The sequence below is a fragment of the Populus nigra genome, chromosome 11 (genome assembly GCF_951802175.1).
Source record: "Populus nigra chromosome 11, ddPopNigr1.1, whole genome shotgun sequence".
Taxonomy (NCBI): domain Eukaryota; kingdom Viridiplantae; phylum Streptophyta; class Magnoliopsida; order Malpighiales; family Salicaceae; genus Populus; species Populus nigra.
The window spans coordinates 8,607,360-8,632,335 of record NC_084862.1 but is presented as its reverse complement, the minus strand read 5'-3'; the positions used below and the strand labels follow the sequence as shown (position 1 = coordinate 8,632,335).

At 32.6% G+C, this 24,976-nt stretch overlaps 2 protein-coding genes across 8 annotated transcripts; both read right to left on the bottom strand.

Annotated features, from left to right (window-relative positions):
• Positions 1-286: 286 nt before the first annotated feature.
• LOC133668758 (gluconokinase) lies at positions 287-3,640 on the bottom strand. 7 transcript variants are annotated; one of them, XM_062088748.1, is made up of 5 exons: positions 3,444-3,640; positions 3,323-3,340; positions 2,554-2,596; positions 1,050-1,129; positions 287-909 (listed from the first exon to the last, which is right to left on the bottom strand). In XM_062088748.1, the coding sequence occupies exons 3-5, from the start codon at positions 2,577-2,579 to the stop codon at positions 482-484; spliced, it is 534 nt and encodes a 177-aa protein (XP_061944732.1). In that variant the 5' UTR covers positions 2,580-2,596; positions 3,323-3,340; positions 3,444-3,640; the 3' UTR covers positions 287-481. The 7 variants fall into 7 exon arrangements, with proteins under 7 accessions (XP_061944732.1, XP_061944729.1, XP_061944727.1 ...); XM_062088745.1 differs by lacking the exon at positions 3,323-3,340 and adding an exon at positions 2,709-2,837 and having other exon boundaries at positions 3,444-3,465; XM_062088743.1 differs by adding an exon at positions 2,709-2,837 and having other exon boundaries at positions 3,323-3,452.
• A 9,729-nt stretch (positions 3,641-13,369) lies between these two features.
• LOC133668409 (uncharacterized protein At1g51745-like) lies at positions 13,370-18,033 on the bottom strand. Its single transcript, XM_062088229.1, has 4 exons — positions 17,360-18,033; positions 15,681-16,261; positions 15,221-15,517; positions 13,370-15,025 (listed from the first exon to the last, which is right to left on the bottom strand). The coding sequence occupies exons 1-4, from the start codon at positions 17,539-17,541 to the stop codon at positions 13,737-13,739; spliced, it is 2,349 nt and encodes a 782-aa protein (XP_061944213.1). The 5' UTR covers positions 17,542-18,033; the 3' UTR covers positions 13,370-13,736.
• Between the last annotated feature and the right edge of the window lie 6,943 nt (positions 18,034-24,976).

Here is a 24,976-nt window from a genome sequence, read left to right as displayed (position 1 = left end):
ATTCCTTGACCAAGTACTGGTTTGAGAAATATAGACAGTTCAAAGTTAAAAGCACGACGAACCCACGTCTGTCTTCCAAGTAGGCACGACAACGTTGTTGAGATAGAGTTGGAAACAGCTGTGGCCTCATGGCAGCTTCTAACAGCTCCTATTCAATAGACTTGTTCCTTTGCTCTTTGTTCAAAATTTCCTGAGTCGCACAATTTCATCTTATATCATCTCACCATCTCTTTGCAAGCTATTTAAACAGTTTTATCAATGATTAGCCAATTGGAAACATAAAAAATACGATCAAATGACACAGAGCCAGTTCTGTGGCTTGTCAATGATTTAATATAACAAAGTATAGAAGTTTCTAATCAATTCCTTGGATGATTAAATCTACAAATCTGTACGGCCACATGATCTTTAATGGAACCAAGTTGGGCTTTTCTTGTAACGAAGCAAGTTTGAAGTGGCTGATCTTGAATTCACACTGCACTTATAATGCAATTGGTTTTCTTGGTCCGAAAATCAAAGTTTTTATGGCATTTACAAGTGCTTGAGGATTTAGAGTAGCATCAACTTTACATATTGCTTCAGAATCATCTATCTGAAGCAACTCCAACTGAGATTGCAACAGCTTTGCCGGCATAAAATGCTTCCCTTCTGCAGCTCTTTTATCTAATCGCTCCGCAAGCACCTCAGCCTTGGCATCCAGCAACACGAACTTAACTGCACTGTTAAAGCTTCCATGATGGTAATTACAGTCTGCAGACCTAAGAATTTCTCGATATTGTTTCTGCAGAGCAGAACAGCTGAGCACAACAGTTTTTCCACTGATCAAGCTCTCCCTTAAAGCATCTTGTAGGATTTCAAGCCATGGAATCCGGTCTTCCTCTGTTAGAGGTATTCCCTGATGCATTTTGTCTATAGTTATGGGGGAAAAAATAGAGTCAGTGATAGGACGCGAGAATGTAAAGAAATTTAATAAATGCATGAAGATTTTAAAAGCAAACAACAATACAGTGAGTAGTTATATAAAAAATACCGAATTAGTTTATAGGTACCTTTGTTTGATTGAGGGTGAAAATCATCAGCATCCAGAAAACTACAGTCCAAAGCTTTGGCCAGAAGCTCACCTATTGTACTGTTGAAGTACAAACGTTTTTTTGTTAAATAAAGGGGTTTGAAGCACAGGTTAAGTACGGGAGAATGGGATATTTTACCAGTCAGAGGATCTTTAGTTTTAGCAAGAGTTCGCGATTTCAGCTTATATGGGAGTTCGAACTTACACTATACAGCACAAGATCAAGAAAATGAAATATATGCCAAGTAGATAAGAATATAAAATGCAAGAGAACAAGGAACAAATGTATATGATATGAACAGGGAAATAATGAATGGTTAAATTCAGATTTGTACTAGCAATATCTAGTTGATCACTCGACAAGATCCGGTTTCACCAAGCCAATAAAGATGATGGAAATCAGCTTTAAGCTTTACAAAAGAGATCAAAAGAGACAGATTTATAAGCATCAATCGTTGAATTGGTGAGATAATGGTGAAGCTGGTTCTACTTGGGAGTTAAAGTTAGAGTCTTTTGGTGGTGGGTTGCTACTGTTCACGTTATTCTATCAAGGCACTCTTAATAGCAGCCTCCGCTTCCAAATTTTATTATTTTGTGGGTCTATTTTAAGGTTTTTTAAAGTCTTTATTTTATTTGCATCCACTTGCACGATCTGTATTAATGCGTTTGAGTGGTTATGATTTATCGTTTTACAGGTTAGGTAATTGGCAACTTTAGCTTTATGTCTTCTTTTTCCAGCAGTCAATAAAGTCACCAATTCAGCGGTGTGGTTTATGTTGTTGAAAGTGTGAGGCTATCTAACAAGGAATGATTCCTTAAATAGTTGAACCTACTGGTGTGAGACTAGCAGTCCATTATTTTCTCATCTTAAACTCTAAATTATCCTATGGTTTACAGTCTCTTAATCCTAAACTTGTTATCCTGTAATTGTTCCCACCTTGTCCTACAAAACAATCTGTTCTGAGTGTAAGAATATTTCTTTGTTGTTTAACATTTGCTTTCTTACTCATCTACTATGAATTTGAGCTGTTGATAGCTCTAAGTAGATTCTCCCTTAAAAAGGAACACCATAACCATAACTGGGAACACAATCACAGCCGCAATGATGACCTTAAACACATTAGCCACTTTATAATGCTTTGAGAACAATAAAGATGGATGTGAATCTTCAAGGGTGGGCAGCTAGCTTTGTTGAGGATATTACGGAAATAAAGAAATAAGAATCTCTTTACATGTAGCTATCTCAGATACAAAAGGGAAGAAACTGTAAAACTTAGAAGCCTAGACATTTTGTTTCTTGTTTTTCCCATAACGATTGAGGTTGATTCAATGAAACAGTGGACAAGACAATACTAAGGATTTTAATTCGAGTATGTATGAGATAAGATGAAGGGGAAACGTGAAAACATTATGGTTGAGGTTCAAAGCTTTTATGATTTCTTAGAACTGATAACAACAAAAAGATACATGAGGATAGAACTTACGATTTCCCAGCGCCACTGACACCCATGATTACAATCGCTTTACCTATAAACTCAAAAGAAAAGAATACTATCAGGATATTAACAAAGAACAATCCCAGAATTGCAACAAAGAGGAAAAGTAGATTAAGTATGTTTGAAGCATTGAATATAGAGACCTTGGAGATCAGAAGCCATATTTAGCTAATTACACACACTTGCGTAATCTCAATGTTCTCAAAAGTATGCAGCTCCAAACACCAATAAAAGTTTCCTTTTAACCCCAACAAAAGAATAAATGACTGTGACTGCAGGAGATTAGTATGAAAGAAATGAGAGGGCAATCGAATTCCAAACACTTTGCGATAATTTAAGGCACAAAATCCCAATGTAAAACTGACCCATGGTCTGCATGATTATGGGAATTTAGATGTTGCGCATAAAGATTAAGATTCAGGTCAGAGAGAAAGATTTCATTTGAAGAAAGGAAATCAAGCAAGGTCACAGTCTGGAAAACATATAAAATTAATGTTATTGATGCATCTGTTCTTAGTTTAAACCTGATTATACTCGATCTCCAAAATCTGACAGAAACTCAAGGTTTTAGATGAGCCAACAACATCCGTGAACTTCAAATTTCATGTTTGTGTGACAAGACCAGAGTCCATGGTTCAAAACGAATTTTATATATATGTTCATGCTGAGGGTGCAATTTGGGCACCATAAATAAACAACATACACTACAGCCTCAAATAATTAATAAGTTTGAAATGTAATAAAAAACAACCATTACCTGACAGCAAATTGATTTCTGTGAAAAGTGGCATTCAACAATATAATGTCAGAAAAATAAAGAGATGAGTTTGACCTTCTAAAGCAGCTGAGGATAAAACAAGAAGACGGAGAGAGATTACCTAAACGATCTGATCTTTTTAGACTTGCATCTGTCTGGGCCTGGCTTTATATATATTTTTCAGACAAGACCTAGGACCAAAATTATTCCTTCACGGGCAGCAGCTCCTGGCTAAATAACGTTTTGCACCTGCCCTACCAAGTTTGGCTACTGCCGGGTCCAACTCACTTGTTGGACCAAGTTTGACTTATCAAAACCAAAGAGCCGTCACGATTCTTTCTTTTTTTCTCTTTTAATTACCAGCTTCAGAGTTGGTGGGTAGTGAGACTCAATCTCCCCTCATCAAATTTTAAGTTCTTCATCCCTGTATAAATTAATTAAATATATTTATGAAAAACAAATTGCGGCATGAATGAAGACAAATAACCATCACATGCCACTTGAGACTTAGGTTTTGTATGGTTCTCAATTAAATAAAAATAAAAAACTAGAAGTTAAATACTAATGAGTTGTATTGGCCAAAACAACAAATGTCCAGTTTTTGGAAACATTAAATGAAAATAGTAAATTTAAAAAAAATTTGAGAGTATTAACGATCTAGCAGATAGATATAAGGGGTTTATAATAATATAATTTGAAGATGAAATGTTCTTTGTGGCTTTAAATACTTGCTTTAAGAATAGGTTGTGGCAAATTACAGGTCTTTTAAATTTCCGGTCTCTAATAGTAATCTACACGAATCACCAGTGAAAAAAATTTTATACCCTTTTAAGAGAAAGAGATTATTATGTCTTTGAATGCTAACTCTTTTCTTTTATGTTTTTCAAGTATTCTGAAACTTACGTAGTTTCTATACAGGAAATACGAGGCATGGCATTCTATTTAAAAAAAACCTGAAAAATTCTACAAACAATAATATATCAATTTGTCCCCTGAATAATATCACATATACTATTTCATGACAATTTTAGAAATTTATTCAATCAATTCTCTACTTAATTTTTATAAGTCTAGAATTGTAATTCCCTGTATAATTACATTCTAGTCTTCAATTTTTAAAATTTATTTGCAATTAAGTCACATATGATTAATCATCTCATTTTAATTTCTGACCAATGGTTCTTATATGTGTGACCTATTAGGTCTCCTAATAAGTTGGTCCAAATATAAATCACAATCCTAAATAAAATAGGATTAAATAAATTAATTTATTGTCAATTCAACAATTGATTGATTTATATTTGAAGATCAAGTACAATGTCTATCAACATATCATGATCCTCTAAATATTAGAAAAGTTATAAGTGATTTGACTTAATCTTTTAGTGATCAATTTTTTAATGTAATTATTATCCATTCATCAACAATGTTTCTATTTAGACATTATAGCATATAGTGTGTCCACTCTGTCAAATCAAGTTTGTTATCAATAACATAGTCATTGATTTTTTTAATAAGATTTGAAACTCTTTTCAAATCTCATTTCACCTAGTGCAAGAATTTACAATCAATACTATTTGAGAACAAATGGAATATTTTTTCTAATTCACCTACGATGATAAATCCTCTCTTGATTACTCAAATACATTCATATAGTTCTTCTTATACCCAATATTTGCTTGTTTTTTTACCCTTGATTAGAACAGCGTGTAGTAAGATCAAAGCATAACATTCATTATATATGATAACTTAGTGACTCAAGTATAAGGATCACTTACACAACTGCCATGTGAGCCTTTCCATAGATACATGTAATCTCTCCATATAAAATTCTCATATGGGTCAGTTCAGAGTACATGTCATCTGACATGCATCTACATATTATTTCGTGTGAGAATTTTATATAAAGAGATCACTTGTGTCTATGAAGAGACTCACATTATGGTTATGTAAGTGATTCTAATTAGTACTTAAAAGTGCATTTTTATCAAGGTTTTATATCATCATTTTGCACTTAAAGTATCAATAACTCCTTAACTAAAGCATATTTTATAATAACATATCTAATTATATAAGATACCTTTAATTTATGGTAAATGTTCATCTTAAATGCAGGCCTATCACATAAATGAAAGAATTGATTGAGGAGCTGAAGTACTGAAATTGAAAGGACAAAAAGATGGCCAAAGAGATGCTGGTGCAGTCCAAACTGGAACACATTTCGGTAATTGGGTCATATCTGGAGTTGTAGATCTTGGATTTAGGTCCATTTTATATGGATGGAAAGATATGACATAGACCTACAACTTTGATGTGGAGCCCAAGATTTAAAAAGGCTGTTTTCAAGTCCAAATTGTAGCAACAACAAAGAAGTCTGAATCTGTCCTGTAGCCCAGACACTGTTTAGTGTTCAGCCCATATCTCAAGTTCTAGAAATCCAAATGATCTCCAATTTTTACCCTGGAAAGATGAGACAATTTCCTAGAACTTTCATTATTTAAGTTTGTTCAAATTATGACGTCATCAATGATGTTTTTGGCAGACAAGAAGATAAGAATTGTCACCAAGTCAAGATGTGGCCACCCACTCATCAATTAGTCAACAAATCAATAGTTCTGAATTTTGGCCTATAAAAGGAGGCATTTGCCATGTATTTAGGCATCTTGGTGTTGAGATCAAGATCATGCTCTTGCTCTCTCTTTATATTTTGTAATACTTAAGTTTTGCTTATATTAATCTCGTGCTTATGCTTTTCATTTCCTTTCCTTGTTTATTTATGTTTCTTTCTTTCATTATGTCTAGCTAAATTAATTATGTCAAGGTGAAAAGGGTACACTAATGGTGTAAGGATAAGTATAATATAAACTCAACATGGACTTTAATGTTGGATACTAACATGCTTTATATTTGTTATCTTATTCACTTTTAATACTTTGCTTGTTAAATGGTTAATCTAGATTTATGTTGTATAACACTTGGTACAACAAATACTTGGCACTTTCATAACCCATACTGTATGGTATAACGACACCTGAGCTATGAAAGGAACTTGATTTGTTGTTAACATAAGTTATAATCATGAATGCCTGAAAACATTTACAAGTATTAGCATTATTCGAATAAGATAGCTAATGTAATCATGTTAACAATTTATAATCTGATTGGAACCTCCTTGTGTGTGGTTTCCAATTGAATAATAAGGGTTTATACTATACTTGTTTGAAATACCATTAGTGGATCCTCTAACCTTGACATTTATTGTTATCATTGTTTAACCCTTACGTTAATCTTTCATCTCAAAGTTCTCATCAACTTCTTCCTCTTCTTCTTCACTATTATTATTATCACTATTATTATTATTACTATTATTGTAGTATTATTGTTGCTTATAATTTATACAAGTAACCTCCATGTGGTTCGACCCCGGTCTTGCCGGGTTATTTATTACTTCGACACTCCTGCACTTGGGAAAATACATCAATCTTTTAGTCGTGTCAAGTTTTTGGCGCCGTTGCCGGGGAGATTTTAAAGATACTCTTCCAAAGTTCACATCTGCTCTCAGTTTCCAAGAGAAAGGCAAGTTTCCATTTCAACCACAACAAAATCTAAAGGGGCAATACAATGTAAATGCAAGTAGTTCTGGAAGCCAACACATGGATCAGGTAAAATCAGTCATCACTCTTCGCAGTGGTAAGGTTATTGAAAAACCCATTCTTGAACCTTGTGAGAATGATGATGAGTCAATCTCTGAGGGTAAAGAAGGGGTTGAATCTGATCATTGCAAAGAAAATATTGATTCTCCGCCAGCACTTCCATTTCCTCATGCCATGACGAAACAAAGGAAAGTCAATCACAAGTCTAAAATCTTTGAAAGTTCCAAACAGGTAAGGATCAATATACCTTTATTGGATGCTATTAAACAGGTTCCTTCTTATGCTAAATTTTTTAAAGATCTGTGCACTGTGAAGAGAAAACTGAATGTGAAAAAGAAAGTCTTTTTAGCCGAACAAGTAAGTGTCATTTTTCAGAACAATAATGCTTTGAAATATAAAGACCCTGGTTGTCCTACAATTTCTTGCTTTATTGGAGAACATAAAATTGAAAAAGCCTTACTTGATCTTGGAGCTAGTGTGAATTTACTTCCATATTCAGTTTTTCAAAGTCTCAATCTAGGTGAGTTAAAACCAACTTCTGTGACTCTTTTACTTGCCGATAGATCTGTAAAAGTGCCTAGAGGAATAGTTGAAGATGTGTTAGTACAAGTCGATAAATTCATTTATCCTGTGGATTTTATTGTCTTGGACACACAACCTGTTGAAGCATGTAATTCATTTCCTGTTATTTTAGGACGTCCGTTTCTTGCAACTTCTAATGCATTGATTAATTGTAGGAATGGACTGATGAAGCTATCATTTGGGAACATGACATTGAAGATGAATATTTTTAACATTTGCAAGTAACCTATAGATGATAATGATTTACAAGAAGTAGATTCTATTGAAGAATTAGTTTATAATCAACTTGAATCTACTTTGAGTAAAATTGAGCAGGATGAATCTGAAGATTTGCAAATGATTTATTCTCAGGAAGAAATCACGGATGAAAAAGACACCGAAAATGTTGATGTGGATCTTTTGTCAAGAGTGACAACAGATTCGACATCCGACATCACACCAATCGACGATTACTTTCCTGATGAATCCTTACTTTCTCTTAGTTCAATGCCTTGGTTTGCTAAAAATATCAATTTTCTTGCTACAGGAGATTTGCCAACTCATTGGAGTACCGAAGACAAAGGTAAGTTTTTGAACGAAGTGAAGAAATTTTATTGGGATGACCCTTACTTATTCGAATATTGTCCTGATCAAATATTTTGAAGATGCATTCCTGACAATGAGGTAAGTACTGTCATTAAACTTTGTCATTCTGAAGCATGTGGGAGTCATTTCTCGTCAAAAAAGACAGCTGTGAAAATCTTATAAAATGGATTTTATTGGCTCACCATGTTCAAGGACACACATGCCTTCTGCAAAACTTGTGAAAATTGTCAAAAAGTTGATACTGGTCAAAAAGTTTTGCTTTATAATTCTCAACTCCATTTATTTCCTGGAAAAATAAGTTCAAGACGGAGCGGTCCATTTATTGAAAAACATATGTATCCTTATGGGGCCTTTAATATTGAGAATCCAAAGAATGACAATGTTTCTAAGGTAAATGAACATCGTTTGAAAACTTACTTTGATAATTTTCTTAGTGAAAATGAATCCATTGGTTTGAATGATCTTGTAGATAAAGAGAATGATGTATACAAAAAGTATAAGCATGACTATGTTTGTTATAGAGGATACATCATGAATACTCTCTCCAACCAGATGTATGATTTTTTTTTGTGCTATGAAGATCCTGTGAAAATATGAAATGTTTTGAAGACTAAATACATAAAAGAGAAGCAAGGTATTGAAAAATTATTTTTTTATGAAATATTATGAATTCAATATGATGGACAACAAGTCTATTATGACTCAACTAGATGAGTTGCATGTTTTTATATCCATACTTAAAGATTTGAAGATTAAAATTTCAAAACCAATACAAGTGGTTGGCAATTATTGCATAGTTGCCACATCTTAGAGCAATTATTGATCAATCTCAAAGAAGTCTTGAGAATGGTAACAAAGTGAATGTTGTCGATAATAAATCTAAAGGCAGGAACATGTCCTAAAAAAGGAGGTTTACTGATTTTGACAACTCTAGCAATATCAATAATGTTGCTGGCCCTTCCAACAACTTCAAGAAGAATAAAAGATTCATAATGAAAAAATAAAGGGACACATTAGGAAAAATTATAGGTTTTATAAAAAGTGCAAGTTGGAGAATCCAACCAAGCAAATACAATACATAAAGAAGAGGAATAAATGGTAATCATGGTCACTTGAATATATATTAGAATAATCTCTTAAATTAACATGGTTATTAACACCAAATCTTTTGATTGATGGTATGATTTTGCTGCCATTGCCCATATTTGCATTGATAAATACTTTAAAAATGTTAAAGAAGATAAATATTTTATGATGCATAACAATGTTAAAGCAAAACTTATTGGAAAAGGAGTTGTGGATCTTTCTTTCATTTCCAAAAAATTACTTTAGTCGATGTTATATCTACAATTATGTTGTGTAGGAATGGAAATAAAGCAGTTTTAGAGGTTGAAAATTTGATCTTGCTTAAAAAAAGGTGTTTTTTTTAAGGGGTCATATCCTACAATATTCAATTTTAGTATTATGAATAATAAGAGCAATATTTCTATTTATATTGTCATATCTCATTATGACATAATAATTAAGCAAAAGTTAATGTTAGAACTTTAAAATTTATGTCTAAAAATGGAATGATTTTTATAATTGAGATAATTGTGAGATTTGTATAGAAGAAAATATGAAAAAGAAATCATTTCTATGGGTTAAAAAAGATAATGATATTCTTGATTTAGTTCATTCAGGTATTTGAGAGCTGAATGACATTTTAACTAGAGGTTATAAGAAGTATTTTAGTACATTCATTAATAATAGTTCTAGGTACACTTATGTTTATTTGATAAAAATTAAAAATCAAGAATTTGAAAAGTTAAACTTTATAATAAAGTTGGAAAAAAAAAATAGAAATGAGGGTCAAATAGTTAAGAAGTGATATAAGAGATGAATATTTCTTTATGTGGTTTTTTTATATTACAAATACAATGGAATTGTACTTCAAGAAAGTGCTCCATAAAACCTACAACAAAATGAATTGGTGGAAATAAACAATAAAACATTGGTTGAAAAGGTGAATGTCATGATTTTCAATGCTAAATTGCCAATTAATCTTTGTGAAGAATCTTTGCCAACAACTTGTCATGTATATAATGAAATACTTTTAAAAAAGATAAAATATAAAGGAATCAAGAAAGGTTAAAAGCCTAACCTTAATCACTTTAGAGTTTGGGGTTATTTAGCTTATGATAGAGTACTCAATATAAAAGGGATAAAGTTGAGACCAAGAGCCAATACAAGTGTTATGTGGGAAATGCTAAATATTTAAAAGCTTATAAACCATTAGATGTTGATTCCAATGTTATCGTGGAATCAAAAGATATTGATTTTATTAAGGATAAATATCTTAATGATTCTAATAATGATCTAGATTTAGATAACATGTAAAAAATAGATATAAACTTAATGCTTCTTCTAAACACAAAAAGAAAACTTAATGACTCATCTAATGAGATTAGAAAAAGTATAAAAACAATTATATTCAAACTTTTTTATATACAAATGGTAACTTTTCTCATGGAAGGGTATTGTAAATTTATGATTAATGAAATGCCTATGTTATTATTAGTTCAAAATGATCTCAAGTTTTATGGTAAAACAATGACATCTATAGATACTATCTTTTTTTAAAAAGACAATTGATAAGAAAATCAATTCTTTCCTTTCAAAAATATATATTTGATTCTTAACTTACCTTAAGAATCAAAACTAATCGATTGCAAATAGGTTTTTAGAAGAGAATATAATATGGATGGATCTATAGAAAACTTTAAGGCTAGGTATTTATAGGGTTTAGATAAAAGAAAAATATTGATAATTTTTTATACATATACTTTAATAACTAGAATAATCTCTATAAGAATAGTGTATGAAAGACCCGAAGCATCTAAGAGACAGGGTGAATTAGGTATTTTAAAACTAAGCCTAAATATTTTAGTTTTAAACAAAACAATCATAAAAAACACAATAATACCATATAACAACTTCTACTTGGTAAGCCTGGGCCTCTACTATACCCACAATGCATTTCAGGGCTAGACTATACCTTACAATGAATCATTTTACAAGTTAAGGACTCAAATCTTTATGACAATCCTTTTACATTATGGTTAAAATCAAATCCACCAATTTTATTTGCAAGTCAAACATTGAAACCAATTGAAATTACAATAAGAACAAGGTCAAACCTAATACAATATTTTTTATAGAGATAGACCAAAACATATACAAGCTCTCATATAAAGGCTCACAACTGAAATCCAAGTGTTTATAGTGTCACTTACACTTTAACAACAAGTTTCACTAAAAAAAAATGAAAACAAATGCACTACTAAATATATTATAAAGGAAATGGACTCAAGTTTTTAATAGGTGTGATCTAACTTTTTAGGTGAGGTAGGTTGTGCAATAAATATGCAAAAGAATAATCAAGAGTAAGCTTAAAAAAGAAGATAAAAGTTATTTCATGTTATCAAATGAAAAATCATCTCAAATGACAGATCATATACAGGCTACCCAATTCATGCACCAATTAAAATAACATGCCAATAAAGACATAATACCAATTGACCTACAAATATATCTTGTTTTTTTGGCATCACAAAAAAAGAATCCATGTAAACTAATACCATATATTCTATATAAGCATGAAAAATCATTAAATACCAAAAAAATACATGAATAAATAAAGTTGTTAAAGACAGACAAAAAATACGTTAAATAAAATTGATCAACGATGATAATTGGCAAGCCATGCGTTAGTACTAGGCATTATTCCAAATATATTTAAGGGATCCTGTTATTCCATCGATTCATTTGAACAATACCCATTGTTCATCCAAAGGAAATGTTGAGTTTCTCAAAACACAATCATAACAAAAACAATAATTTTAAAATCTTTCAAGAGTTTTAAGAATCAAGTTAGACAATCTATAGTTGTTTAGAATTTATACAAAGATACTTGAATATCATTCTTTCTTAGAGAGTTTGATAAACTATTCAAAGTTGGCTTGTCACAAACCATAAACACTAAAATTATACTACCTCTAATAATAATCTAAACAAACCACTTTATCAGAAATCTCCATAACTATTTTAGAAAAGAGAGATTGTCATGTCTTGATTTTTAACTCTCTTTTTTCTCTATTATGCCTATCCATAGAGGTGTATGTAGAGTGTGTTTGTGTGTATAGAAAAATATAAGGCATAGTAACTAATAGTAAAAAAATTGTAATCAATTAATGGAAAAATACTATTTTTCTCCTTGAAAAATATCACATATATTGTCTTAGGACAAATTTATAAATGTATGCAATGAAGTTCATACATGAATTTTCTAGATCAAAAATTGCAATCCCCCAAAATTAATTGCATTTTAATACACAATTTTTAAAATATATTTACAATCATGTCTTAGTTAATTAATCATCATAGTTTAATTTATTACCAATTATTTGTAATATGTATGACCCGATAGTTTCTAATATAATGAATCAAATATAAATTATAATCTTAATCATAATTTAATTATAAATATTAATTTATTTTTATTTCAATTAAAAATCATCATGAAAAATTCTTACTTGCTTAATCAATAAAAAAACTCTTTTATATTAGATATATAATAAAAATTATATTTATGACATTAACTATGAAAATGTAAAAAGAAAAATAATTTTAATGTTTTAAATTGTTGAAAAACTCGTAAAGAAAAATTATGAAGAATCTTTTAAATATGTTTTCCAAACTAAGTGTAAATTTAAACAGTCGTCTAATTTCAATTTTTTCAAATAATTGAAGTACTACCCTGTTTTTGAAAAATACGCTCCAACATGGAGAAGTGTAAAGAGGCATATAGTACCGTTTAATAGTAAGAAAAATTACAATTTAACTGTTGATACAGAGCATGGAGCAGGGAATTGATGGCCGGATTCTTTTTGGAACCATCGTTTAGTTTCTTGATAACACGTTCAAGTAAGAGAGACAGACCAGAGAGTACAAGGCAGATGCGCCACCTTTTTTCTTGAATTCCCATTGCACGACCACAGCGCATCAAGCCGCTAATTATAACTGCTTCGGGGAAGTCTTGCCCTTCGCGCATGTCTGGCATTCGAGAAAAAATAGCCAAGAGCAGGACCATGGTTCTCAGTACATCTAATGATTGTTAATACCAAACTATATATTCAAAATATTGACACTGATCTAAGCTTCTCTGACTTCAATAGAAAATGAAAAATAAAAACCTGAAAAAGCATAAGCTTTATATAGAATAAAATATACACATCTATCTGAATTCCAAGCTAGCTTCTACCATCTGCAATAAATTTCTAATCTTTCTTCTTTTGTGCCTAGTGAAAGCTCCGGTGGTTGAATACCAGGGGCACCCCCAGGATACGGTGCCACGAACAACACCAAAATAGCAACACTGCAAATAAATGTTTTTCTTGAAAACCACACCATCTAATTCAAGACACGTGATCCTCACATTGCGAATTTGACAATGTATTCAGTTTTTTTGGTGCAGATATGGTAGTCAGAAAGAGCAATTTAGCAATTGTTGCCTGGACAGTATTAGCGTGCCAATATAACAACGTACATGTTATCTATGAAGGTTCCCTATCCCCATCCCTGTTCCAGACCACCGTCTTAGTAGCTGTGGTTGACGGTGGCCTATTGATCTTCTCAAGCAACCTACTGAATGCTAACTTCACAGGTATGCATGCAACTGTAGTTGGCCCAGATGTCTCAGGTTTGATTAGCCCATCCATTTTACCATTACCCGTATCTTGTACAGGATTCCTAACAAAAATCTGCTTAATACCAATTGATGACAGGGTTCTTGTTTTTTGATTAGATGGTAAGCTTACTTTCTTTGGCATCTTTGTAGGGAACTTCTTTTGTGCCGAAGGCTGGGGAACATGAGGTAGGCTCTTCCGTGCCAGGTTTGCCTTGTAACTGAAACTGCCCCCACTTGATTTCCTAAATGGAACTCTTTTTTCTTGATCCATAAATTGAATATCCTCAGCAGCAGCATCGAAGCCCGACAATGATAATAAATGGGGGCGTGGTACCCTAGAATTGGTCCTTCTTGCAGTCCGCCATGCTGGTTGAAGTGATGTAGTTTCGTCTTGGTCAACTGCTTCGTTGCTATAATAATCATTTAAAGGAAACTGATCATTTAAAGGAAACTGAGTTTCGGATGAACCATCTTCCACAGCTTCAATTGGTATCGGATGTCCTATTATTGCCTTCCCATCAAACTTGCTGATGAGAGAAACAATAGGTACACGATCTTTTTGGTAGCTTGATTGGACCTTCAAATCCACATCTACTAACAAAGATCTTGCCCTTCCCCCAAAATGGTGCTGGCCAACAAATATTGGATTGGAATGCTCCGCCATGTCTTCCCAATGTCTCCTGAAAGTATGTTGATCCTCCAAACCCATGCCTTGCCATTTTATCATATTACGACCAGTATTATTTCGATCTCTGGACACGAACCTTGATGGAAAAGAGCAACCTCTATTACCAAGACGATACATTTTGGACCCAAAATATTTTCTGCCCAAATTGGCATCATGGGCACCAAATGCCCTTTGGCTTGAGATACTTCCTTTCATCCCATGGAAGGTTCCATGAGAAGCTCCATTGAAACCTTTTCCATATTCCATATTGACAGGCTTCTGTGTAAGATATCGAATGTTCCTTTTCCCCTTCAATTTCCATTTGGACACTGCTTCATGTGCAAGAAAATGTTCATCATGGTAAAGGTCATCCATGTCATCAGAAGATATCAATCCATCAGACTCCTCGCTGCTTGTACTAGCATGTTCTAATGTTGCTTCAGGCTGTCCCAGAGCATCCTGCTCAGCTTCTATAGGGAAAGCAACATCTAGACAGACAAATAAATAAATAAACGCTAATGAGACAAAAACAATAAATAGTGACTTCTGAAGTAGAAGAGATATTATGAGCCATGACTCAGACAACTTACATTTGACACAAACAATTAAAATTAAACTAAACCATCAATTTCTTGGTCCACAGAATCACAATATTTGTGAGAAAGGAATGGTAAATACTTAACCTGAAAAAATAACCATTTCTTTGTCCACATCTGGTTCAGTCTGAGAAGAATCAGACTCGGATTCAGATGAATTAGATCCAGACAAATCAGATTCAACATCTTCCATAAATCCAGATGAAGAGTCTTCTTCATTTGAAGAACCAGGATGGGAATGCAACTCAGCTTCAAAACCAGAAGGAAAGAACTTATTCTGGTTTGGAGGAATGTCCTTATCATCCATAGAATCACTAGAATCAGCTGGCAAGTAAACACATCTAGTCCTCTTTGCCCGGAAAATAGCTCCCATCTTCTCCACTCCTGAAAGAGAAACAAAACTAGTCAAATTGCAATAGCTGAGGGATTCCAAATTTTGCATAGTTTTCCATACTTCAATAAGCAAGAGGGCACCGTCACATCCCTCGGCTAAATATCCCCCAACCAACCCTTGTGACTAACTTTATTTTCCTAAAGAATGTTTTACCATTTGCATGAGGGGTTATTTCCACATGAGGGAAAGTGTCAGGAGGATCTTCATATTTGTTGTCTGCTACAGGTCTTCTCCAAGAACCATCTAAATCAACAGAGGGTGAAAATTTTCTCTTTAAGGCAGTCCTACGCCCTAAGTCTTGCGAACCTCTCATCCGCAGCATTGCCTCACTATGAAATTCCGAGACTGACTGATCTCCATCCTTGGCTTTCAGTGGAATTAGCGGGCTGCCTGGAATCTCTATATCAACTCCTCTCAAAGTTTGGTTCAATTTAACATCCTCGGGTTTTCCACTATAATTTATTGAGCCTTCTGAAAATGCACCCAGCTCGGTCTTCACAGACCCAGATGATTTACTTCTTGGGCAATCAGAAGCAACACCTGATGCTCCTTGCTTTCTCAAGAGTTGCTTTTCAAGCTCAAGGGCATGTAGAATTGCATCTTCTCGACGTGCATATTTCTCTCTTTTCTTGATTGGCATGCCCAGGGCAGATTCAGCCCTTTCAATACAATCAGAAAATTCAGCACACCGAAATGCCTTCACACGCTTCGACTTTTCTAAATTGTACCAGTCCCTGAGAAGAAGTAGCAGCATGTTGAAATCAGAATGAAGATGTGACAGATATTGAGAGATGGGAAAATCAAATAACTTGGAATAAGGGCAAGGAACACCTGGTTTAACTAGCAAAACACTTAGTGGAATATCAATAACTTAAATACCAATTGATTGCATTTTTTTCACCAAGCCAAGTTTAAGAATAGTTAAAGCTCAATAAGTTATGACTGCATAGAAAAGAAGATAAACATGAAAAAGTTAGCATAATGAAAACCAGATAACCAATGCAATGCTTGTTTTCCAAGAAACAAAATCATGGAAAATTGCAGAATCTATGGACTCTGCACAAAGAGTTATTTTCTGGGACTCAAATCATGTTTGTTTTCTTTCAAGACAGACATTAGAATGCATTTAGAAAATTTGCAAATCATGCAATGACTTTTACTTCATAAAAATACAATGGAGATTGCCTTCGTCTTTTTTCATTTTGGCATCAGCAAGTGCCAGATCACGAGAAGCAGAGTTTAAAGGATGGATTTTGACGAACCTTAGATGGAACATCCATGCAAGGTGGCAGGGATGAGTGCAGTAATTTCAATACGAATTGATCAAACTAGTCAAAGATTAACTATTTTATGGTGGTCGTGACACTGTAAAAAATGAAGCAATCATCAGAACAGAACTCTAATAGGAACAACGATTTTATCAAGATATTCTAACACTCCGTTATTGCCGGATCCAACTATGCTTTAAGATTTTGCAAGAACACAGAATGGGGAATATGCTTTTAAGACTCTGCAAAAGGGTTGTTAGGATTAAATTGCACAGAATGGGGATTGAAAGATAACTAAAGGCAAAAGATAGGATTGAAACAATCAGCCCCACTCACAACACCTAATGCAAGAACTCCAAAAGAAAATTGCAGCTATTATCTACCCAACTAACTAACTAACTACAATCTTAAGCTAAATGGAATTGTGCAAAAATTAGAAGCTAAAGTTGGGACTTCTCAACTATTAATACAACAACAGAGCAAAGCATTTATCGTCTCTTTTCAGCAATCATCGTCTAATTAAAATGACAACTCGTTACTAGAATTCCAATAAGAAAGACTTACACGCTAGCATCATCCCTTCCAAGGAGTTTGACCGGAGTCCCTGTTCGCGGCGATGTTAGATTATACTCTGCCAGTTCATCCGCCTCCATTATCTGACCAGGCCACCACGACCCGTTTCTTCTCCGCACCCAAACAATCGGACCTATGTTACCATCCGCCGCCGTCCTCGAACTCTCCTCCATCCGCACCCCTTCTCTCTATTTGTAAATGTAAAGTCAGGTTTTTTATTTTTTTATTTTTATTTTACAAAAAAAAAGAGAAGGAAAATCAATCAATCAGCCTCCTGAGAAGAGAGAGAAGCGGTTGATCCGGAAAGAGGCGTAAGTGGTTGATCTGGGTAAAGAGAATTGGGTTTCCATTCAGAATTGAATACTTTTCATCTTCTTTTCTATTAGGTTTTTTTTTTTTTTTTACTGATTTGTTCTAAAAATTCCCCCCTTTTTTCTTTCTAAAAATTAAATACATAAATAATAATGAGACGTATAATAGATATGGTTTGTTTGTGATACAAGGCAGGTGGATGGCTGATTTTGGTTGGTTAGGGAAATCTTTGTTTGGTTTTCGAAGGGAAAAAAATAAAGAACTAACAGACAAGAACTAGAGCAGGAGGAGGAGGAAGAAGAAAACAGTGAAGTTGAAGGACGAGTGGCGTGTAACCGGTGGTACCTCACTGATATTTTCCGCGGAAAACTCAACGACTCTAACGATGTCCATGTGATCTCTATCGTTTTGGGCCTTCCATGGTTTTTGATCCATGATTTTTTTAAAAAAAAAATTTGACACAGTTACAAATTTTTTAAAAAAATTATAATACTGTTTGGAAAAATTTCCATAAAATAAAATAGTTTAACACGCCTACTATTTTAAATTATGGTTTAAACAAAAATCATGATTCAGAATTACAAGTTTATTATATATAATCGTAATTCATTATCGTTGTTATGAAAGGTTGTTTAATACTTCATATGTTCTCCATGGTCGTCGCTTCAACAAAGAAAAATACCCTAAGATCCACGAAACCCTCGCCTCCAATCACTTAAACAAGCCTTCAATCATCTACCAAAATACCAAAATCATCTTCTCTTTGTCTCCATGAGTTTTTCTACTGTTTTTTTTATTGCAAACCGCCGACCTAGACAACCTCCTTGTCACCTAGATATAAAAATATCAAGGTATAACAGTTGTATTGTCTTTTAGTTTTATGAGTTTTATTATTGAATTGATAAATTTTGAGTTTTGATTTATGATTATTTGTGTTATGTTTTATAATTAGGTATTTTGTTGATGTTGAGAGAATTTTGGGTTTTAAGTGTTGCAATCATGTATTTTTAATAAAATTGGTGTTATTTGTTGAATCAAATATGTTTGAATTAGATAAATTAAATTTTAAATTGATTATTAGGTTGTTTGCATATTTAATGTAATTGTTTGAAGTGAGATAAATATTGTTTGAATTGATGTAATTGTTTGAATTGAGATAAATATATTGATGTAATTGTTTGAATTGAGATAAATATTGTTTGAATTGATGTAATTAGACAGATAATTGATTTTTTGATGTTATTAATAAACTCATGATCGAAATCATAGCAACTAGAGTCTACTTTGAATTTTGATAAAAATTGTTATAACTGAGAATTTTGTTTAATTGAGATCATTTAAATTTTAATTGATGAAATTATATATGTTTTCATTGATATTTTTAAGGTCAAAATAATAACAATTAGGGTTTAGATTGAATTGTGAGATAATTTAATTTTGATGAAATAAGTATTTTTATTTTACAAAATATATCTTCAAACTTATTTATATTATGTCATTATAGTGATATTATTGTTCCTGATATGAATAATAGTATCACTTATATTGACAAAAATATTAATGCTACTAAAGGCATGTCATTTGAAGATACTGAAAAAATTATATATGGAAGACATGGGTTGAATTATAATGATGTTGGAATACATATCACTTGGAGGTCTCTTATTAGGGAGCATCAATATTTTTCGATGCCGATTGTATATGATGTGAATTTTAAAAATATGATAGAATTGTTTGTTCAAAGTGAAACGAACATGATGGAGTTTTATGTGAGTAATTGACCTAAACTTAGAAGCTCATATAATATGTAGCATGGAGATACTAATGTAACTATACCTATATATACCCGGTCGCTTGGACAATTATCACTTCAACTGGTGCTGGTACATCTAGGACATTGGAAGATAGGGTTATGGTAATTTGTGATGAAAGTAGGGTTAAAATTGCATATTGTGATTAACATATGTATGACTCCTCTGAACCTAGTAATAATGAAGATGAAGGTGTCATGGGTTTTGTTGAAACATTAGACAATGATGATGATGAGGCCCCTCATTCAAGAATTTGGTCATGATACCAGAGTTGATGACATAGTTTGTAAAGATTGATTTGTTTATCATAAAAATCATCCAGTAGTGGTGATATGGTAGTCGGACAAACTTTCAAAACTGAAGATGATTTGGTGAATGTTGTTAAGCAATGACACATTGCACATTTACTTGATATCAAGTTCAATGTTCAAACCAAACATTTGTTCAATTACAATGTATTAATGCACCTGAATGTCAATGATGCTTGTGTGGGGGATACCATAAAAGGTCAGATTCCTTTGAGATAGCAAAGTCGAAAGGTAAACAAATATGTATATACATGCATAAGAAAAACCATCATCAGCTTGATTCAAAATTTATTACATCAGTGGTTTCAGCTCTTGTTCAAGATAACCTTGATTATATCATTTCTTACACACAAGAAGAAATCAAATTGCATTATAAGTTTAAAATTTTGTACTATAAGGCATGAGCTGAAAAAAAGAAAATACTTGAAGAACTTCTTGGAACATATGAGGACTCATTTGAAATGTTACCTAGATTGTTTTTGGCTTTATAAGAATCAAATCCTAGGACAGTTGTTGAATGGTAATATAATGAATAGCTTAATAGTAAAACATTTGTTTTTGGTAAAGTTTTCTAGGCATTTGGTCCAGCAATTGAGGGGTTCGAATCTTGTATGCCAATTATTAGTGTGGAAGACACCCATTTGTATGAAAGGTTTAATGGAAAGTTGTTGATTGTTGTTGCTTTTGATGCAGATAATGAGATTTTTCCTTTGTCTTATGCATTAGTTGAAGAAGAAAATAATATCAATTAGAGATGGTTATTACTATTTACTTAAAATCACATTATAGGTGACCATAGTTGTATATGTATAATATCGGACAGGCATACTAGAATTAAGCATGGAATGATAGAAATTTGGCCTCGACCGATTGAATATCATTGATATTGTGTTAGACACCTAGTAAGCAACTTCAATCACAAATTCAAAGATTTGTTGACCAAAAAAGAGTTGTTTAAGATGTGTTATGAAGCTTCAAAACGTAAATTATGAATACAAACAACGTATGTAACAAGATACTCAATTACATGTCTATTTCTTATTTTTTATAATGTAATTATTTCTATTATTTATTTTCTAATTTTGAATTATATTTTGTGTTTAATAGGTACACTAGGTTAGGATTTCATGTACGCAAGGTGTGTCGTCTTCATCTACACGTAGAGTTTCCCAGTACATGGATCCTGGTTTGGTTGATCCTTCTATTATACAGTTGTAGAAGCTACATAGATCAGAGACCATATAAAATGAAAATGTATGTTTGTTTTTATTTTACAAAATTGATTAATTGTTGTGCTAATTATCTTATAATTCATGTTAGTACATCAGGTTTTCTATATTATGCAGGATTTAGATAATATGTACTGTAGATTCCATAAGCTGATATTGCTTCCAAATCTCGTGATCTCATTAGTCATACAGATGAATTTTTATTATATTACCTGTCTTTAGCATATAAATATGGATCATAACTTGCTCACGACACTTATCGAGAGATGAATACAAGAGACTCACACATTCCACCTTCTTGTAAGGAGATGATACCTACATTATATGATGTCACTATTTTGCTTGACTTTTCTATAGATAGGCGAGCACTTACTTTAATAGGTATCCAAAATATGGTCACTCTATGAAAGTGTGCATTCGGATGAGCACCTTTTCCAGAAATGTTCAAAGGGAACACTTTATGCACGGGATGGATTTGAGAAAACATTTTTAAATTACCTGATGATTACGATGGCAAGATCCTATAATGGTATGTTAATGTATACTAATTGTTCAAGTAACATACTGATTTGTCTATATTTGATTTGAATTTGATATTTTATTATGCAGATATGTTAGAGCGTACAAACTTTATATGTTTGACAATATACTTTTTACGGATCTTAATAAGACGCACATGCCATTATTCTACCTACCACTACTGAAGGATTTTGAATCAATTCCACTATATAGTTGAGGTTCAGGCATTCTTGCATGTTTGTATAGGCATTTGTGTTAAGCTAACTTGGAAAACACAAAGTAAGTTTGGGGATGTTTATTGCTTTTACAGGAAAAATAAATGTAATAATTTTTATTTTTATTTTTGTATGATGTTTTTTATATTTGAGTTGATTACTAATTGTTGCATGTTTTTTGTATATAAAGCTATGGTCATAGAAGCATTTGCACTTGAGGCACCCGTAAATTGATTTTAAACCTGTTATGTTTTGGAGGTTAAGCTACAACTTCCATTAGGATACAGGTAATGATGTTATTAAATAATACAAATTATGTTATTTAGATTTAGAGTATTTTTCTTAGAAGCCTTATTTAATAAGTTTCATTACTTATTTATCAACAGATTGATGCGAATTTCTTGAACAAGCGACCAAGTAACCCATACGCAAAGACATTAATTCTTGGAAAACTAAGTAAATTAGGTTTGAGAGGAGTGTGACACAAAGATAACTCATGGATAACTCGTATCTAGGCACCAACACTATTAGAAACAAAAACCCCTACCCAACGAATATTGATTCATGAACGAGAAGTATAAAGATGACGCCACAAAGTCAGTTGCTCTTTGTTAAGTCGTTTTCAGTTCTTTAGAGAACTAATGAAGGGAGAATATCTCATCAACTCACACAACAAGGTGCAACAAAGAAGTTTTTATTAATCTCAATTTTGTAGCCCCCACAAGTCTTGTTATGGCTTTATTAATATTGACTATAGACTCAAATAAACCCTAATGGACCCCTCTTATGTGGACTTATATGAGACTTACTTACAATTGACCCAAATAAATAATAATAAATAAGACTAAGAAGAAAATAATAAAAATTTAAAATTAATATTTTAGATATGCTAAAATCAGATTTGCCATAAAAAAATCACAAATAGACTAGGAAATCTGATCTGAATGAGGAATTAATTATGAAGTCTTTTTGCTTATTTTGCATGGATAATTAATGAAGAAAATTGTCATCTTTTGTACTTACTAATTTAGTTTTCTTCATAGACTAGGAGAATCATTAATTAATCCTTCCTAGCTTAGGAAATTAGATTTGGCAACCCTTTGATCCACAAGAATTGGGTTTTTTTTAGACTTGGATTAGATGAATTAGAGGTTGTCTTTCATGCTCCCTAGGCGTCCCAATCTCTTTAGGTTCGTCTTACTCTGTATGTTTCGAACAAGCCTATTCAATGCCTCTTTATACTTCTTTTCCCTAGCTATTCTAATTAGCCCACTTGGTATCTTCATGGGTCTTTGATATGATTAAGTTTGGTGTAGGGTTGATCCTCATTATCCCATCTCTCTTCAAAAGGATTTGACCTCGAATCATCACCTACATTAAATAGAGTAAGATCAGAAACATTAAAGGTAACACTAACACCATACTCACATAGCAAATCAACTTTATAAGCAGTCATTGATCCTCTCAAAGATGTGAAATAACTCATTTCCTTGTGGTTGTAGCTTGGATTTTCTATGAGCTGAAAATATCTCTTTGTGCATGTACACCCTAACTCAATTGTTGGGCTAAATGACAACATGTTTGCTCCACTTATTGACTTTAGTTACATACATACGGTTTCTCCTTTCAATTTGTTACCCCACACTCTTATGAAGTATCTTCACCACCTGTGCTTTATGATTACCCTCAAAACTAACAATTTCATCAACAAGCAAATGAATTAAATCCATGGAAGTTAAAGGGTTAAATTCATACACAATTTCAAATGGTGAAAATCTAGTAATAGAATGCACACTATAATTATATGTAAACTCTATAAATAACAAACAATTTTCCCAATTCTTTAAGTTCTTTTGAATAACAACACGTAGAAGTTGTGTTAAGGTCCTATTAACTACTCCGATTTGTCGATTTGTTTGGGGGGTGACAAGTAGTTGAAAACAACAATTTAGTACCCAATTTCCCCCATAACACCTTTCAGATATAGCTAAGGAACTTAATATCTTTATCAGAAACAATGCTCATAGGGACCTTATGAAACTGTATTATCTCTTTAAAGAACAAATCATCAGTATTAGTTACATCATCAATTTTATGACATGGAATAAAGTGTGCCATCTTCGAAAACCTATCAACAACTATAAAGATTGAATCCCTGCCCTGTTTTGACCTAGGCAAACCTAAGATGACGTCCATTGAAATGTCTACCTATGGTTCCTTTGGTATAGGCAAAGGGGTATATCAGCCATGTGGTTGAGTACTAGACTTTGTTTTCCTACAAGTTATGCATTTATCACATATGTATTGCACATCTTTTTTCATTTTAGACTAATAAACATTCTTATACAACACACCCAAAGTCTTAACAACACCAAAATGCCCTATTAACCCACCCTCATGTGGTTCACGTACAAGCAATTCACGTATAGAACTTAATGGAACACATAAACAATTCTCTTTAAACAAATACCCGTCAAGTCTATAGAACTTCCTAAAAGCTAAAGTTTCACAAGCATTGTAAACATTGGCAAAATCATTATCATCCTTGTACAATTTTTTTATGTGTTCAAATCCTAGAAATCTAGCATCTAAAGTGGATAAAAAAACATACATGTGCGAAAGTGCATAAGTCACAATGTTTTCTTTTCCTTACTTATACTTGATCACATACGAAATGGTTTCAATAAATTCCATCAATTTGGCATGTCTCTTATTCAACTTACCTTGCTCTTTTAAGTGCTTCAATGATTCATGATTTGAATGTATCACGAACTCCTTGAGCCACTGGTAATGTTTTCATGTCTCTAAAGTTCTTACCAAGGCACAAAATTACTTATCATATGTAGGTAATTCAAGGCTGCTCCATTAAGTTTCTCACTGAAATATGCAATGGGCCTCCTCTCCTGCATTAACACAACTTCTATACCTATACCTGAAGCATCACATTCAACTTCAAAAGCTTTTGTAAAGTCTGGTAAAGCTAAAACAAACGTCGAATAAAGTTTTTCTTTTAATAAATTAAAAATTTTATCGTGTTCATTATTTCATTTAAATCCAACAGACTTTTTCACAATTTCAATTATAGGTGTTGCAATAGTACTAAAGTCATCCCGGTCTTCCTAGTTATTATTACTTTGACACTCTTGCACTTGGGATAAGACATCAACTCTTTGACCGTGTCAAGTTTTTGGCACCACTGCTGGGGAGGTAAGTT

Coding starts and splice junctions, on each gene's coding strand:
- LOC133668758 (XM_062088741.1), bottom strand. CDS start 3,356: ATGCCACTTTTCACAGAAATCAATTTGCTGTCAG. Junction 1,130..2,553: donor GTCAGTGGCGCTGGGAAATC/GTAAGTTCTATC, acceptor GTACTTCAACAG/TACAATAGGTGAGCTTCTGG. Junction 910..1,049: donor TCACCCTCAATCAAACAAAG/GTACCTATAAAC, acceptor CCATAACTATAG/ACAAAATGCATCAGGGAATA.
- LOC133668409 (XM_062088229.1), bottom strand. CDS start 17,541: ATGGAGGAGAGTTCGAGGACGGCGGCGGATGGTAACATAGGTCCGATT. Junction 15,518..15,680: donor AATAACCCCTCATGCAAATG/GTAAAACATTCT, acceptor TTTCTCTTTCAG/GAGTGGAGAAGATGGGAGCT. Junction 15,026..15,220: donor AGAAATGGTTATTTTTTCAG/GTTAAGTATTTA, acceptor TTGTCTGTCTAG/ATGTTGCTTTCCCTATAGAA.